The 19,068-nt window shown below is 42.5% G+C and overlaps 1 protein-coding gene across 16 annotated transcripts in view; it reads right to left on the reverse strand.

The window, feature by feature from the left end:
* RIN2 (Ras and Rab interactor 2) overlaps positions 1–19,068 on the reverse strand; it is a 310,183-nt gene that overhangs the window by 8,055 nt on the left and 283,060 nt on the right. For all 16 annotated transcript variants that reach the window (XM_084514283.1, XM_084514291.1, XM_084514295.1 and 13 more), the window contains 5 exons: positions 18,263–18,374; positions 16,048–16,120; positions 14,744–14,835; positions 10,637–11,767; positions 1,145–1,450 (listed from right to left, as the gene is read on the reverse strand). In XM_084514283.1, the coding sequence (XP_084370409.1) occupies positions 1,145–1,450; positions 10,637–11,767; positions 14,744–14,835; positions 16,048–16,120; positions 18,263–18,374 (1,714 nt within the window). The remainder of the gene's footprint in view (positions 1–1,144; positions 1,451–10,636; positions 11,768–14,743; positions 14,836–16,047; positions 16,121–18,262; positions 18,375–19,068) is intronic.

Below are 19,068 nucleotides of genomic sequence, written 5' to 3' on the forward strand. Positions count from 1 at the left end.
ATATGGGGACAAATCCCTGAATCTGGATAAACTATGTTAACTGCAAAACTGGTGTGATGACCACTTCAAGCCAACAAGAGCAGGAGCCACCTTAATCTTTGGTGAAACTCCAGATGACTGAAGGGCTGATCTAAAGTTATGCCACCTGAAGCACAGACTCCAAATTACACCATTCACTGTATGGGAGCACATGGTGAAGCAGACACTCAATGCCATTTTCACAAGCTTCACAGGACAAAACAAGACAACCCAAGAACATGTGCCACACCTACCTTAAGCCCCTCAAGTACAGGCATTAACCAGCAGCAGCCTCTTAATAGTTCTTGTACATGTTGGAATGTTGGAAACACCTTACTCAATATGGTAAAGGCAAAGAAAAATGAGTCTACAGCACTTCAGGCCAAGATTCCTATATCCATTTTAAAATGCAGGTATTTGCACAGAATATAAGCTGAGCAGGAGCTTGGACCTAAAAGCCACAAAAGTGCTTGTGGGTCTTTAATGACCACAAGCCTTCAGTATTCATCTCAAAAGAAAGCAGGCACCTTAATCAGCACCAGACCCAGCTACAGACTCGATGACTCAGTGCTCACTTAAAAAGCAGAGTACCTACCATCTGCAACAGTTTATAATTACTTAGGAAAAAAATCTCCCCGTACCACCAGCACTGGCCATCTGAACTCATGACCTACCAGAGCAGAGGGTCAGAGGGTAATTGGATCAGAGGGTAATTTTGACCACCTATTAACACAGAACCCTTGTAGCTGTTTTATTGAATACACACCACTGAATGACTATACTGAAATACTGAGCGTACCCTTAATTATACTGTCCAGAAAAATACTCAGTTATACTCAGTGGAGAATTCAAGGCTCACATCACAGCCTCACAGTTTAAGAAGCCTACAGTGAAGCAAATATGTTTTCACATTGTATTTGTAGATTTGCTGCCAGACACATCAGAGATACCAGGAAAGAAGGAAAGAGGAAGAACCCCTCTGAAAATAGCAAGGAGGTGTGCTATGAGAATTCCAGGAGGAGAGACACATCTGCAAAATCAGGTGGTCTAATTCCCTGCATCAAAAGACAATCCCCAGTTCCAGGTTTGGAAGCTCAGTGAGTGTGAACCACAAGAAGCACCATACCTGAGTTATTCTCCATAACAGTGTAAATCAATTTGCAAACTCTCAGCAGCAGCATGACTTTCTTTTCAGGCGAATACATTTTCTGCATGGTCACGAACTTGACTTTAATCTTTTCAACATCCACAAAGTCTGGTGTTGGAACAAACACGCCCAGCTCCTGAGGATTCCTCTGGCGCACCAGCTGCAGGTTTTCCTTTAGCTGTTTCCAAGAACCATCTGCAGTATGAAACTCTTTTAACATCGCTTCAATGTGGCCTTTCAAAGGCTTCAGAATGCACTTATGCATGGCCTTCTCCAAGACTACATCTGCAACAAGAAACACAAGCCCAGCTGATTTTCTCCTCTAGAGCAGAGTGAGTGTTAATACAACCATTTCCAAAAGAGACACTGTGGAAAAAAAATGCTGAGGTCAATTTATTACACAGGCTGAGTTTCCAGATGTTTGTTGACATGAAAACAAGAATGCAGAGCACAATCTGTATTGCATTTTTATTTATGGCAATCTGGTAAACTGGTAAAATGCAAAACAAACCAACCACCACCAGCCAATGATAAATAAACCCACAGACTGGGGTTTACAGACTGACAAAGAAGAGTTGTGGCTCCAGTTCACTTTTTTCTTTTGTTGGCCAGAAGTCTGAGTTTTATTTTACTTTGGAGCTTAGTCTAACTTCCAAACTTAAAACACGGTCAAAACCATAACTTCTGTCTGCTTTGGCAAGAAGTCTCATCCTTTTTGCATTGTTTCCATCAAACTATAACTCAAGGTCTCCTAAAAACTTCGCTCAGTTTTGTTAAGATCTTTATGAACTTGAACAGATTATGGGTCTTAAACTATAAATGAAAACCAAGCTGTGTTTGTCCCGTTTCAGGTTTCATCACACAAGATTACATACAGCTTTGTCATCAACTTTGAAGTTCTTTGTTTAGCAATAGTGTGCACGTGGTACAGTAAACACTCTTTATTTTTAAATTCTTGTTCTACTCAAGTTTAACATTCATAACTCTACTTTCAAAGTTATGACCACATCAATAGCAAAAGGTCTTTGCTAAACATTTTCCCTGCAAAGCTTCACTTTATAAGCTAATTTCCACTCCCACTAAGTATCCCTATAGCATCATAGCTCACTTTAATTATTTGCTTACATTCATTATTTGTACCATACGCAACTCCCACAAGCATGAAAGGAACTGCGGACCTTTCAGCCTGGCCACTGCCCCAACACACCCTGATAACGGAGCAGGACAGAAACCCAGGGTAGGCAGACACACCTGGGGAGCACAGGGACCAGCAGTGGGAAGGGGAGAGGCCAGGCATCACTGTTCCATCAAATGTTTACATACAAGCTTGCAGTGGACGTTCCTGATGTTAGTGGTGACTTGTTAAGTTTCATCAACCTCGTGCCCTTTCCAGGGTCCTTTAATTTCAGACTAAATCCTTTGCTTCTTCCTATGTGTTTCTCATAGACTGCAACCTGTTCCTTCTCTCCCCTAATTTTTTCCTTACTTTTAGAAATTGCAGACTATTTCAACTGCTCAAGACTTGTTATTTCCAACAAGCAGTTACTTCTGTTTTCTTTGCCTTATTCTCTCAGACATTTATTTTATCCTTGTTCAGCCATTTTCCTTTTTGGGTTTTCATGTCATACCTCGCTTTTCCACACCTACTCCTCTTATGGTGCCTTTGCTCCATCCATAGCCTTTATTCCGTGTTTATCTGACATGCAATTCCCAAATTTCCAACTCTACTGCAAGCTCCCATCTCCCTTTCCCCAATTCCACTGGGACTCTTGTAGCTTTTTGTTGCTACTTTCCAGGATTCCCTACAGTCACCAGTAAAGGTATGACCAGTCTGACAGATGATCACAATGGACCATCACACCGTGAAGAGCAGACCCAGCTTCCCATCCAAACAGCACCACCACCAATTGTACTGCAACAAGTGTCAACATTTCAAATGGCTCATCCTTATCTGCTGTAGTTGGTAGAGCCACACAGCCACGCCAAACCCAGACAGTAAGCCCAGCAAAGCAGAAATATCACTCTCCCATGCGGTGACCAAAACCACCTCTCCCTCCATCACCAAAATTGTCCTCAGGGCCCATGGGGAAGGCATATTTTTCCACCAGGAAAAACACACTAATCTTACCTACAGGTATGCTAGCTGACTACATTTCTCTAGACTATACACAGCTCCCTATTAGCTTCAGTGATACTGAATTTTCTGGCTGTTCTGTTTATTTTGTTTTTACTGCCCCTCCGCAATTTATTGAATAGCAAAAACACTAACTGCTTTGCTTGTAAGCGGAACACCTCTGCAGTCTGCATTCCAACTGCCTGGTCTCATTTAAGTCAAAATAAAGCAGTCAGTGCTGTCAAACATAATAGATAGAGAACTCTCTATCCCCATGAAATTCAGCTGCCATAGGCTTTCACCCAGTTCTGCACACAGAAAGTTAGTGTCTTTATCCTGATGACTTTGGTCACCACCACATTTGGTCACAGGAGGCTCAAGAAACTGAAGAATTCAGCGTGAAGAGTTGGTCTGATAGCAAGGGAGCACCTACCCTGGGGTAGGAGACCCACACGCTTCTGTGACCAATCCCTACAGGCTCTAGCCTGGGGCTGGTACAGCTGCTGCTTGCAGTATCAGTACGGAGTGAGCTCCTTCTGCTGCCCATCTGCAGAGGCTGAAGGGGCTGGATGCTGCTGGTAGGCTTTGTAGGAAAATTCCTGGGAGGGGGCCAGGCTTGTTGCTATCTGTTGGCAAGAAGTGGAAGCCTCAGGTCTTCTGCCCTCAGCAGGTTAGTGCCACTCCTGCAGTTTCCAGTACAGATCAATCATGTATTTTTACAGCACCGCAAGATGAGGAGGTGGCAGTTCTTTAATACCTGCAGGCTACAAAAGCAGTGTCTAGAAATCACTTCAAATTTACCCAGTCTACATTCCACAGTTCCTCGGGGAACTCAAATTGATTTGCAGCAACCCAGAGGAAGAGAGCAGATAGTTCATGTAGCTGTGCTCAAAGCTCTGCACAAGGCAGCGTGCAGCAGCTCCCTTCCTTGCTAAATAAAAGATGGAAAAGCATCCCAGTACTTGATAAGTGATCATTGCTCAAGGCTCTTCTTGAGGGTATCTGTGCTGTTACCAAATTGAATAAATAAAATCAGGACTGGCTATCTAGTAAAGCATCTTTCAGTACTGTTCAGCATCTGTATTACAGCTAATAGGAGATAAATGAAGTAAACAACAAAGCTGAGATTCCAAAGAGATGCTAACACTGTCTCAGCTTGGTAAGGATAGAGGAAAGACTGAGATTTAATGTTTGCATACAAGTAGCCAGTAAATAAGGAAGTAAGACACTACAATGTATCCACGTTTTTTACTTTGTTGTTGGTATTTGTAGTAGTTGTTTTTTTATATATGTTTTCAAGACAAAACAAACAAGAAATCCCTTTTCTTCTCCCTTATGCATTTCTGGCACAAGTGGAAGAACCACAGAGTTCTGCCCTCAAGTTAAAAAGTAGCAAACTCCAGCAAGTTGACGAGGCCAAAAGCATAGCAAGATTCATAAAGATTGGAGTGTTTTATTTTTTCCCCCCATGGTCAATAATATCCATATCTATCCTAATTAATATTAAAACTATTAATAGTTTTATTAATAGTCCAACCCCAGCCCCAGCAGGGCGCCCAGCACATCCAGGTGGCTCCTGAAGGTCTCCAGGGAGGATACCCCACTGCCTCCAGGCATCTTGTTCCAGGGCTGCGGCACCTGCCCAGCGCAGAAGTGTTCCTGGTGCTTGAGGGGCACCTCCTGCATTCCAGTTTGTGCCTGCTGCCTCTCGTGCTGTCTCCAGGCACCACTGAGAAGAGCCTGGCTCTGCACCTCCCTTCAGGTATTTATAAGGCATGGATGGGATGATCCCCTGACCTCTTCTCCAGGCTGTGCAGCCCCCAGCCCTTTGGCCTCTCTGGCAGGAGAGGTGCTCCTGGCCCTCACTCACTGCGGTGGCCCTGCGCTGGGCTCTTTCCAGGTCACGTGTGTCTCTCTTGACCTTGGGGGTGCACAACTGGACACAGTACGTCAGGTAGTAAGTAATTCATTAATAAGAACATTCAAATAATAACCTGTACTATTATTAAAGCCCAGAAGGACAGCATTCCTTGTGATCCGGGTCTTATACCAATATTCACCATCACTGGACACCTACAACCATGTTTGGGATCAGACCATCCAAGTGTTTCCCCTTTCATCTAAACTGCTGTTACTGGCCCTTTCAAAGAAAGTGGCTCCTGGATGTGATCCCACAAAATGATTACTTGCCAGCAGCAGCTTTCACTGTTTTATTTCCAATGGCCATAATAAGTATAGGAGGGTCTCCCAGACAAATTAACATCTACAGGTTGAGGATTGAGGACTGATCCTTACAGTTAACAGCTCTGCATATTTCTCAGACTCAAAGCAGCAACACAACCTGCTCCTTACTACAGCAAAAGCAAACTGTTTTTAAATATCAAATAAGCCCTGGGTGTTCAAGATTTCAAAAAAAAAAAAAAAAAAAAAAAAAAAAAAAAAAAAAAACAGACAAAAGAAAAAAACACAAAAGAATATAAATTGAGTTAGGCACCATTTAGTGATCCTGAAATGGTACTTATAATTAGCCTTTAGCCTCAAAATGGAAACTGGAAATGCTTTGATAAATGAATTGCAAAGCCAGCCAGCCAGCTAGTTTCATTGTGACTTGTGGAAACACATCTGTATCCTGTGCTGACATGCTTTTTTTTTTTCTTCACTGCAAACCACACAAATCTGAATCTAGAAAGAACAACATATTAGTCATAGTAAATGTCCTTATGCACTCTCTTTACAACCCTCATTGCCTGGAATTGTACTTGCTCACCTCTTCCAGGATGTCACCCTAAAACCTTCTCTAAACTGTAAATTCACAATCTTCTCTGTTCCCTGTTAACAGATAGCATTGCTCCACTGAGATTACCCGTCAGTTTGCAGTCCCCAGATTTACACACAAGCCCTGTTTATCACCAATAATGGCCAAACCATTCTTTGGTAATAGGGCTCAATGGAGAGACAGAATGAGCCTGGGATCCATCACAAAAAGGCACCATTCTGCACAAGCAACATCACTTGGGAGGCTGAAAGCAAAAGTTTGATTTGTTATACCACAGGCATGCAAATGCAGGACATTTGACTATACTGCATTTGCTTTGTTTTAGATTTTCACTAGTAGTGTGTAGGTAGGCTGACACTAATATCAACCTACAGTTTATGTCAGGATGGCCAGATGTCTCGATCCTGGTGGATGCTGACAAGTGACCATGGAAGAAACATCTCCAAAATAAACCTCCCCTCATTTTGCTTACATAAAGCACAGCAGTGAGTCACAGACATTGGTTTTAGGTTCGTTTTGCTTCAATCAAACAAGCCATGGGTTATTTAAAACTCACCCCATGGCTGCGTGGTGTGTGTTCTCTTCAAAAAGTAGTAATAAAGGAGCAGGGGAATAAGACACAAAGCAAATCAAATGGATGGTCAGGAAAGAGAACTGAACCCACTGTCTCTGCCCAGTGCTTTTACCACTGCTTCTTTCTTGCCTGACAGGGGGGTCAGGCACTAATGAAAGGAGAAGCACAGGGGAACAGTGGTCGGCCCCAGCTAAACACCAAAAGGTACAAGGATGAACAACTGGGGGGTGGGGGGGTGGGAGGGGGGGGAAGTACAAAACAAAACAAATGCTTAAGCACCTAGAAAGTAACCCAATGGTAAAAAACAACCAACATGAGTTTTTTCAAGAAGAAATAATGGCATACAATTCCAATTCCTTTAGGACAATTAGCTCAAAGAAGAAGGGAGCAGTTGGTGAGCTGTATCTTGACCTTTTTAAGACCCTCAACCCTATTCCATACAACTTTCCTGTAAGCAAACACGGTCTATAACGAATAAGGTCTAGCTGTAATTATTATAAGGTGGGTACGTGAATGGGTACAAAAAATACTGTAATTGCTGAGATCCCAATTACCAACAGTTGACTGTCAAACACACACACAAAAAAAAAAAAAATTAGTATGAACTATGGTTCTCAGCAAGAAGAATGCAAAGGCAAAAGCACAAAACGAAACGTGATCAAGCAGGATGCAGTGTTGCCGAAGACAAACTGTATGTCACTGTCCTTTTCCTGAAGCAACCATTTTGAACCATTTTGACAGCAGGCTCTTAAGAAAATACACCCTCCAGTAAGATTTGCTAGCAGCAGGGTCATGCTTGAATGCCAGGAAGCAGTCCTGCTGCCATGCTCAGAACAGGCACTGCCTGACTGTGCAGAGGCCTGCCAGCTGGAGCTGCAGAGGTCAGGCAAACCCACACAGGGACCTGGGAGGCAGGACAAACAAAGCGAGCTTTTCAGTCCAAAAATGCGAATACTGAGGTGCCATATGACCACATCCTAGACATAAAAAGCTGCTGCGGTGGGGACTACTGATTGCTTGCCTGCCCAGCAACAGGGGAGGAGGTGGTACGGGGTGTGGGGGGGTAAACTGGTCAAGTAATCCACTGACTCTTCACAGCAGAAGGGGAACTCTTCTAGGCCTAGGAACAGTGAACAGGCTTTCCCAGGAGCCTCAAGACTCCTGGTCTGCGTGTAGAGGCTTTCAAGCACTGCTCAGAGCTGCCACCACCAGAGTAGTGGGCCCACGTTCCTGAGTGCCTGCCATCTCCTCCTGTCTGTCAGAGCCCTCCCCAGCCTGCTGCAACACACAGTGTCAGAAAATTATGCCTTAGAAATATACAAAGAAGCAATAGGCACCATTCTTTTCCCAGTTAACACTTTCTTGCCAAACCATTTAAACCTGACATTTCCTGGACTAGGCCCAGATTCAGGCATTGAGACTTGAGCTGCTCAGCTGTCCGGTGCTATTTGTGACACCTGATGATGGTGAGAGCCCACGTGATGCCCTTCTGCTCACTGCCAGGAAAGGAGGACACCAACACCAGCTCCCAAACATCTGCTACTTAAGCAGCTGTGGCCTGACAGGATCTCCTCTGACCAGCCCAGGTCTTTATGCTGGGGACACATATTCAGATGTTGACAACTTAAAATAAGTAAGTTGTTTTGCACTGTCTCAAACAATAAAAAGCCAACAGTCTTAATTCAGTCCCAGCGCTAAGAATCCTACTGTTCCAGAAAGGGTTAAGAGCCTTCAGTGCTAAGATTAAGGGGCACCTGTTGGAAACCATTAGAGAGGCTGATACACATTCTCCTGATGACTTGGCAAAAGTTAAGTAGTTAGATAAGCTCCTTGACTGTGAAACTTAGATCTCCCAACAGCATCTCTTGTCTGCAAGAGTCTGGAACTCGGTGAAGAAGCAGCTCTACAGGAAAAGCTATGCCATCAGAAAGACCATTAAACAGACACAGAAATCCCAGACACCAGGGGCTTCACTAAGCCTGAGGGTCTGCTGCTCCAGCAGGAACTGAAATTCAGGAGACATGGGGATAAAGCCAAGTCCAGGTGCCCCAGAGCAGGCAACTGGTAGGAGCAGTCCTGCAGGCTGGAAAGGGATGCAAGGAATGGCAGTCACCAGGCCTGACCAGAGCCTCCAAGCTCTAACATCTACTCACTACTGCCACAGGACAGTACATAGAAAAAGCAGCATTTTCCCAGCACTGCAAATGCAGCCAGAGGCCGATGCATTGAAGCAACACCTGCAGCACAAAAGCGTAGGCTGACAAGAAAGGATAAGTGACTACTTACAAAGTTAAAATCTGTGCTGCAATTCTGTACTGAAATAGTCAAGAAAATACCCGGACAACAGGCAGGGCTACATTTTAAGAGTTCTCTGTTAGGGATGACTAAATTTTGCTGTCGCATAGTTATCTGCTGAGATCAGCAACATCTGACACTTCTGATCACTGTGGCTGCTTCCAGGCTCAAGCAATAGGCAACAAGCAGACAATTCAAAAGCAGCTTCATTTGTTTAAACTACCCTGCTTTATACATTAACTGCACTTAATCATGTGATCAGAGCCAGACTTTCTGTCCTTGAAGAAAACTAATGTAATTATGTTTCATAACTTCAGCTACTCCAAACTACTGAAATATTTAAAAGCAGATATAATTTTGCCAATCTTCAGAGACCCACAGTCTGATTTAACCACACCCTTACAACAAAAAGTACAAGTCAAATCAAGTTTTGACCAAACTACTAGTAAATACAGTTCTGTATTCCTATGACAAATAGCCAGTATTCTGCAGAAATCCAGGGAAAGAGCACCCCCCCCACACTGTTATGTTTGCCTTTTTCTTCCACATAACACACACTTAATATTCTTTAATAATCTAGCAAGAACATTACACTTCTTCAAAAGAGTCTGTCTAGAAGACACTCTGTGTATTTGCTTTAGGCATGCTTATTACTTTTCCTTGACTTTGCATAAATGAAGTTGAGGTTACATGAGAATACTTCCTCTCAGTCAAGGACAGACAGAAATGTCAACATAAAATCACCCTCTACTCCCAGAGAAAGAGGTATCCTGCCAGTTTTGCACTGGGTGAACTGTTGGGACACTGTGTTATAGCAGAAAAACAAGCAAATTTGGACTAAGTGAGCTCACAAGGAAAGTATTTTGCCTTGAGGGATGTTTACCTCCTTAAAGTGGCTTATGGGCTCTTTTACAAATACTGCTTAACTCAACAAGACAGGGAGACAGTGAGATTTTATGCAGCAACAACGATTTCACTTTGGTGGATATGCAAGTCTCTCCCTGTTGATAAAGCATGTATTCAAGCCTATAGCTCATCTGCAACCATTTATGAACACATACATGCAACAGAGAGGTATAGAAATCCTGAGATTGGCAACCCTCCCCCCCCCCCCTTTTTTTTTTTAATCTAACTTTTTAGTTGGCTTCAACTGTGAGGACAGTGCATCTTTGCTAGGGGTGAATGAGACTGTTGGGATGAATTAAATTTATTTTCAAAGTAAATTGCTACAAAATGCCTCTCTGCTCTTAACCATCACTAGTTTCTAATAAATTCTTGCATGGCTACAATGCGTACTTAACATATAGTTAAAATTGCCACAGTTTTGGTCCAAGGCATCTAGAAACGTATGAACCCAACTGAGAAAAAAAAAAAAATACATGCACCAGCAAATAAGGGATTTTGTATCATTAACAGTATTGCAGATTTAAAAAAAAAAAAAAAAAATCATGGGTAAAAAGTTCAACAACTACTGTTGTTATTTTAAGGATTTTTTTATTTTTTATAAATAACTTCGTAGCATAGTTCTGAGTTGCTATGCTGTGTGGCTTGTTTCCACCTTCTCCCCCTCCCCCCAAAAAATTCAAATACTCACCAGCTTGAATTCTGCTAGCAAAGTCAACATCACCTTCCCAGACCAGCACAAAACCCATCACTCTAAACATAGATTATACATTTTTACTTTCCCCCAAAATACAGCACAATGTTCCTTACCTATTTGGTCCTCTGGAATCAGTGATTCGATTGGAGGATCAAGTTCAGAGCTTTGGGACAAATAATTCTTGACTTGGGTCATGAACTGCCGAATCGTTTGCAGCATATCGGTGCTCGAAACGTGGCACTCCTTATTTTCCTGGAGAAAGCTGATATAGTCCTGCACCAGGCACCCAAAATAAGTGCGTTTATCTCGGGACATCTCTGCAATCTTCTTAATCATCCTCTTTTCGGGGGTCATGAAGGAACTGAAAACTCCACTAACTTTCCGTAGCTGAGATTTCACAATCTTGGGGAGAACAAATGAACTGTTTCTTTTCTTCTTGGGCTTCAACGGAGGTGCCATGCTCTCTTGGTCGCTTTCCCCCTCAAAATCCTCCAGGCTGCTGTTAGTGTCACCCTCATAGCCAAACAACGGCATGCTCCGATCGAAGTCCAGCGAGTCTGACGAGGAGGTGGAAATGCTCATGTCGCTCAGCCTCTGTCTGCCTCCATTCCGGGGTGTGTATGACTCAGAGCTGGTAGCTACACTCTTCTTGGAGGCTGCTAGAGCCGGCTCAGGCGGGGTTTCGCCCGGAACACCAGCAGCTTCAGGGACAGGCACAGAGCTGCAGACAGGTCGAATTACTGCTGCGGTCTTTGGGCTACCTTCCACCTCCACACAAACAGCCTGCTTCTTTAGCCGGGGAGGCGGAATAGGGGCTGGTTTATTCTGCAGCAAATCCAAGTCTCTCTCTTTCTTATGGTTGACTGTTTCTGGCATGCTCGCCTGCTTTATAGTCCTGGAAAGCTGTGGACTCGTGAGGATACTATTAATAGAAGGAGGTGGTGGCCGGGGTGGGGGAGAGCGAGGCCTCTCAGTGCCATTCAACTCCTGAGATCTCAGGCTCTGCCTTTTCAGGCTTCCACTGACATCCTGGCTGTGCACTTTTAAGAAGAGTGGATTAATGAAACACAGCGCTCCGTTGGTCTGGCTGCACTCCAACTCTGAAGGCGTTCTGGTTCGTATAGAATGCACTCCATTTATAAGGCAGAGCTGACGTGAGCCTTTGCAAGCACTGTCTAAAGGCACAGGCCTACGGGGAGGTGAAGGATCCGGGGGGTTGCTGTTAGCCGGAGAGCTCCAGAAGTCTAAAAATCATCATTGTGTTAAGGTCAGAATGCAAAAACGCATGCAGAGGACTTTCAAAACATTCAGCTCAACACAAACAGCTTCAAGTAATAAGAAATTCAGACAAGCTTTTATCAAGTCAAGAAAAAAATATCCTAGTGAGCCTCTAGAAGCACTACCAGACATGACTGTATGCTATACTCCTGGTGCTGCTCTTACTTGTTTAAATATTTCATGACCAATGCATAGTTTCAAATCAGACCAGAGAATTAGGCTTAAAATAAGCTGAGCATCACAGAAAGGAACAGAGACTAACACAGCAATCCTTAGCAATTTGAGGCTAAAATGAGTACAAACCAATTACTAGCATCTCCATCAGGAGGAATAAGCCTAGGTTCTCAGCTGGTATTAATTCACTCCATTAAATAGGACAGAATTATGCTGATCTACACCAGCTGACAACCACTTACAACAACAACAGAAATTTTCCATTTTGTTTCCTCTTAAAGTGAGCAAACAAAACTACAAATGAAAAGACAGCTTGCTTTTTGCTGCATTGCGTGCAACATAGTCTTTAGCTATGCAGAACAAATGCTGGTGTCTCCTTATGAGTGCTGGCCTGCAGCCCTGTGTTTGCAATGGTGACAGTTTGTCTGAGGTTTTAGATACTCAGCAGCACAGAAATAGACCGAATGTGCCATCACAGAACAGCACAGGGTGGAAAACCTGTGCTAAACCAGCAAGTTTCAGCTGCTGCCTCTTGTCCCAGCAGAGCATCAGCATGTTTGTGAAACTGAGTTAACAGTAAAGCCCATCAGTTCATGAAACTAAAAAGACTGAAACCAGACAAGCCCTTGAGGACAACAACCACACTGAAACAAGTGAAGAATACCAAAGGCAGACTTTGCTCAAGTTAGCCAGTCTTGACACAGCCTCTTTTCCTCTAGTGCCAAGATACCTTACATTGATTGTTGAGCAAAAGTAGTTTCAACTGCATGAATGCCAAATGCTCCTTGGCAGGGTCCATGCCTGACAGCTGGGGTGCTGCCTACAGGGCAGAAGACAGGGAACAGCCTCTGGTGATAGGCTGCTGCCAGAGAACGTATGTAAGGACAGACATATTTCTCTATGGAGTCATGCAATGACCCTGTTTTTTCCTGCTCCATGACTCCACATCCTGCTTGCAGCATGCCTAGCACATAGGCTCTTACAAAGATGTGCGAGGTAAGCACCACTGCAGGCCAAATAATAATAGAGACCAAAAGAGGGAACTTTATGCTTAGCATGTGAAATCCAACAGGTTAACAACAGTCTCAAATCTTTTGCCACCAGTTCTTCCTCCTGTGCTTTGCTGGGCTCTGTGCTGTTGACCTGCCTTGTACAGTTCTCCTTCTGAGCCTAGAGCATGAAAGAGTGCTGACAGGAACTAAGGCTCTTGGTGTTCAGAACAGCATGTTTTGTGCCTTCTTGTTGCTTAATTAAAGCTCACACTTAACAAGAAGGGCCCCTTGAAGATCTTAGGCATCTTTTGGGTACACAGCATTGCAGGACTGACTTCCTGGTGTGCACTTTTGCATGTGGACACCCAGAACTCCATCAAAATCCCAACTTTGCTGCCCAGCTTTTGCTTACATAAGCTGTGAGCTTAATCTGGTATATAGTATATAACTTATCCCAAATGCAACCACCACAAAGTTGGAAGCTGATCCATCAGTCTCTCCTCAGCTTTCAAAGGCATTATCTTAAAGAAACAACACACAAAACACACAGAGATGGTTCAAGAGCAAGCAAAGCATGGTGCTTTCAAGTACCAAGGACAAAGAGCGTGGTTCATCTGGACAACCACGATGGCCTATGGAGATAATCTTCTATGGAAAAAACTTGCCTAAATTGTCCTTTCAAGGCCTCCAGGGGTCTCAAAGAGACCATCTTCATCACCTTGCATCCCAGTCAGTCCTTTTTCCCTAAACATTTATCTAATAAACAGTTATACATTACTCTGTATTCCCATAAAAATTCACACTTCCATTTAAATAGCTAACATTGCAGATGAGCAGTGTGGAAGACTTTAGTCTACTCTCTAAAACCAATCCCTGTCAGAGCTACTGCAGCAAAATGAAATGCAAAGCAATGCAATACTTCCCCAGTGTATAGCTTAGCTGCCAAATCCCACCAAACAGTCCTAGTGAGTCTTGTGTTAACCCTGAGTTACTGAGGATCCATTTTAAAATTAAAGATGACTCAAAAATCTACTGGGACAAAAGACTGCCCTCAGCTAACCCTTCCTTCCTGTAAAAGGAAATGAAGCCATTCAGCACTTTGCAGGAGTTGCTCAATGATTCATCTGGGTTGAGCCTATGGTTCAAATCTTGCCAGGCTTTGTATCTGCTGCAAGCTCAGCGTGTATTTCACACTGAGCCTGTATTTGGTTGAAGCAGTCACAGTATTTTCCACCAAACCAATGTACATGCACTACAGATGCTATGTATACACCCCCTCCTTCTATTAACATGCTGCTGCTTTAAGCCACACGTCAAAATCATCACTGTAAGATAAATAATCACATGTTAATCTGAACAGAGTTTTATTAATAGTGAATTTTAGTTCCTACACTCTCCTGGCAGCTACAGCTAATTATCAAGCTAGTGCCTGTTCTATGAGCCTGCAGCCAACATTTGCCCTCCAAGGACAAGATGCATCAAAATTTTGCCTGGGCATGTGAGACTTGCTTTACATCAGTCTGAGGGCTGCACAGAGAAGGAAGGAAGGGGGAACTAAGAGGGAAAAGAATATCACCGAAGACACAGAAGGAAGGAAAACCACCAAGGTAACTGTTTGACAAGTACATGGTTTGGCCTTCCCAGTAAGAGAAGCTTGGTCTTCCAAATGAAATTTGGATCATCAATGACCAATACAAGCTATTTACTGATACAGCCTATTTTTTCAAGCTTACAGCAATGCTGCAGGGAATGACATCTGCGTAGATAAATACTTACTCAATCCAAGCTGAGCAATCTCTTCAAGTTCAATTTCTGTCTTTGCTGCAGCAATAGCATGAGGCAACTTCAGGGTGAATGGAAGGACATCCCTGTTGTGGAAGAGAAAAATAACAATTTTCAAAACAATATCCAAAGTTTTAAAAGCCTTTGTTTTCAACACAGCCTATGGCTAAGCTCTGATTCCTGCTTTCTTCTTGAGCTATGGCTGGTAATAAGAGCTTTAAACACACAACAAAAACATTACCAGCCCCAGGGTTCCTTTACATTGGAAAGCAGAATGAAATAGAAATGAGTTTCAAGTCCCCAGGACTCTTGTGGGGCTCATTTCCACTGCTCCACCCTATATTTTCTCCCATTACAGCATTTTTTTTTTTTTTTTTTTTAAACACACGCACCAGTGAGATGCAAATTGTCATCTGCCTTTAACTCTTCAACTAAGCTTCTTATCTTCTGAATACACTGCTAATTGTTCTCAATGTTGAATTCCATTTTCTCAGAATAAAAAAATTAAATGAGTACTCTGGCAGCTACCCTAAGCGTTTCTCAACTAGGATGTATTGATCCTATTCTGTCCTAGGCTGAAAACACACCTCATTTGAACAAGTTTTAATAGCTCATTCTCACATGCAGTTTTTCACTGCATACAAGAAGGTCAAAGGGTGTTTAAAGGGAGATGCATGAATGGTGATCAACAACATAAGCCAAATCTAGTGTAAAAAGTTTTTCAGACAGTTTTTAAGGGACAAAGCTTTTTAAGGGACAAAACCATATGTACATTGTGTGTCTACTACCATCAACCAACAGCATACCTCTTGTTCACCCCACTGGTACCATTACACCATCAAGCAACAGTATCTGCTGAACTGCAAAATCTGTAGGTATAAATACCTATATAATTAAGAGTAAATGACAGCAAACAGAGCACAGGAATCATACATATGGCTGATGGTGGAATAATTTTTATTACTATTTTTAAGGCTGTAAACAAGTCAACCATCTGTTGTAGTAAAGACATATCATTTTTATCACAAATATTCTCTAAGTTATATGTTTAACTGTTGAAAAAACAACAGCAAACAATACCAGGTTCTTGGAGTTTCAAGCAAATTCAAATCAAGCATATGAAGAAGACTGATAGGCAAGCTAAAAAGTATTTGAAGAGACACTGCCCACATCATACTACAGACAATTCAGTCTAGAACATCATCATAGACAAAATATGCAGACAGATAGTCCTTGACTCCTTGTACAAACTCATTGTGTACTGCAAGAAATTCCCATAAAACATAACACCATCTTACCTGCTAATACAATAAAAAGCAATGAGCCTGAATAAATCAGCAAAGCTTATTCCAGAGCCCTCCAAGGAAAATGCTGCAAAGAAAGTTACAAAAGGTACTGAGTCACACATCTACCCACTCTTTCTTAGAAAAAGCTTAATTAAATTCATTTCTGATTTTTTCATAAAATTAGTAAGCTTGCATTATCAAACTAGCTACTGTATGGTTAACATAGAACAACTGTTTGGAGGAGTACATGTCTCTGCTAAAGCCCTTTTCAAAAATAGTCTTGCTGGTTGGTTGGTTTTTGCATTCAAAACATATGGTCTAATTTTTGGGAAACAGATCAAATGTTATTAGAATTGCACAAGTTTTTGCCAACAGACAACAAATCAACAACTGAGGTTTTGTTTTACCCTGTGTACTAATATGCCTAATTTTAAGTCTGGTTGATTACACCGACAAACCGCGCCCAAGGACTGCAAGATATCAAGCAGAAGAAGCTCCTGCTGTGACACAATCTAGATCTTTTACCTCAGTACATGACAGAGACCAGGACAACAGAAGGCCATTTATGAAATACAATGGCTGCATAAGACAGGTTCCTTAAGTACACAAATGATCTCGTGTAGCCTCAGATGACTTCTGCAAAGGGGTGAACATGGAGTCTGACTGCTCCAGCCTGTCACGGGGGGGATGGGGTTTTATGGATGAGGCAGATCCCCTCATTTCAGTCTAGACGGGGAAAGCCAAAAGCCATGCAAGAGCTTCAGTTACATCAGCAATACCTCTTGGTGAGTAGCAGCAATGTCATTTTGTCAGTACTCCATGTTGCAAAGTCAGCTCCTAAAGCAAGGTCCCAGTGCTACTGACTATAAAGCCCACATGAACTAGAGCAAAACTCAAGTCAGGTACTCTTTTTTTTTTTTTTTTTTAACCTAAACCTTACACTGAAAGACAGGTCAAGCTGGCCATTTACGTGCCTAGAAAAAGGTATTTCTTTAAGAGATGTACTAACAGTTCAGATAATCAACACACAGGTGACCTTGGCAGTTGAGAAGGTTATTAAAAGATGTACATTCAGATCCCAGACTACAGTGAAAACATCAAATAGGATCGGTGAGTAAAAAGTATCAGAAGACACATCCCCCTTGTGGTAAAATGTTACTCATGAAAGATAATGCAATGCTCCTTCATTTGCTAAAGGGGAGAGAGAGAATTCATTAGTATAACACATGCCTAAGGACACAACCATAGATCTCACAGATTAAATACATCTGTACTACTGCCAGTCAAGCAGCTTTCCACAAATAATAATTCACTTAGGTGAAAGAGCCTACTTTGTATCTGCATAAAAACAAACAAACAAACCCCAAAAAGTCCAACCCTATCACTGACAGCTTTCTCTTCTCTTTGTCATTCCTTCTTTGCAATTGGAACCAAAACCAGGCACACAATTTGTTGTTGCTGGAGAAAGAAGGGATAGGGAGAAAGGAAAAACTCAAATGAAATTAACTTCGGTCACTAATAGAAGTCAATTACAGACCCTCTGCCTCAGGGCAGTTTAACTGAAATTGTCAGCGGTTGTCTGTGGTTTTCACTGTCTTGTTAAAATAAACCCCTTTGCTCCGCTTCCAGTTTCTGCACCACATACACTCACCACTTGCAGCTTCCTTTTTTATTCCTATATCTCCAACATTTTTCTCACATCCTCTCTCAAAAGAGATGAGTGTTTTGAAACTGACTGAATTCTAACATTTCTATTAGAAAACAGTGAATAAACATCAAGTCATTACTGATCTCACAACACAAGCAGTTTTAGCAAAGAGTTAAAATCCACCTATTCATTGCATTTTAAATAAGAACAAAACATATCTGTAAATTTTTCTGTCTATAATAAGAACAGTTACCTTAGTACAATGAGGAAATGTGACGACAATTCATTGACAGCAGACAGGATTACACCCTGTGTTTCTACACAAGTGGATAACTAGACAATTACCAACTAATATTCTAACTGGGTCCAGCACAGACTTCAGAGTATCTTCCCTTCCCCTGGGTATGCCTGACCCACTTGCAGAGTTGCCCATACAATCCTTCTTGACCTCAGCAGATGACACGGCAGGCAGTCTGAGACACAATTTTTGTGACTGGATATCTTCTGCTGTAGGTTTCACCAACACAGACTGCTACTGGCTCATGCAGGTTGACAAATAGCTGAAATCTTAAAACTTACTGTATGTGCTTTCTTTTATTGCAAATTCTTTTAGGCAGGACCCACAGTCACTGGGCAGACGCAGAGATATGACTTTCTTCTGTAGTCTTGCAGATTTCCTAACCAGAAATATCTGTTGTAGAGAAGGGAAAGAGATGTGGTTTTAATTTTACCCCGTATGCCTTAAAAGAGAGAGATATTATAGACAAAAGGAACCATAACAACTTCAGGATCTCTGATCTCCTATTCAACATCTCAGAATTTCATTCAATCATTCCTCTATCACGTCCAACAGCTTGGTGTAAAACAGTAGTAGAACATTTAGAAAAGTGTTTCATCCTTTTGTAACACAGACATAACACCAAGTCCGTTATGTCCTTCTGTAAGCTCTCTACAAAAACACAAAGCAAATCTCAGTTTTGAGTCAAGCTACAAAGTCCTGGGGAGACTGATGGTGGAGTACTCCTGTGTTGAACAAGCACATTTGTGCAATCCTTCTACATGAGGATGGAGGCAGCGGCAGGGTGCAGAGAGTCCCACCAGCCTTAGCTGAGCAGAGAGGGCTTGTTTTTCCCATTACAGAAGCTTCAATGCAGGTAACACAAAATACCGATGTATTTCCCATTTAGTACTGCTGTCCCCACGTGGAAAAATGCATCTGTTACAACCCTGCATAGCAAGGTCTACCTCTGGTGCTCTAATTGTAGCAGTCTAGTTCTCAGCTGCAGAAGACCCCAACCTAGTCCCCAGACATATCAGCCCAGATAAAGGGTCAAACTCCAGCTTGTCCAGCTGCCAAACACTCAGGAATCTCTCACTTGGACTAT

The sequence above is a fragment of the Aythya ferina genome, assembly GCF_964211825.1.
Source record: "Aythya ferina genome assembly, chromosome: 3".
NCBI lineage: Eukaryota > Metazoa > Chordata > Aves > Anseriformes > Anatidae > Aythya > Aythya ferina.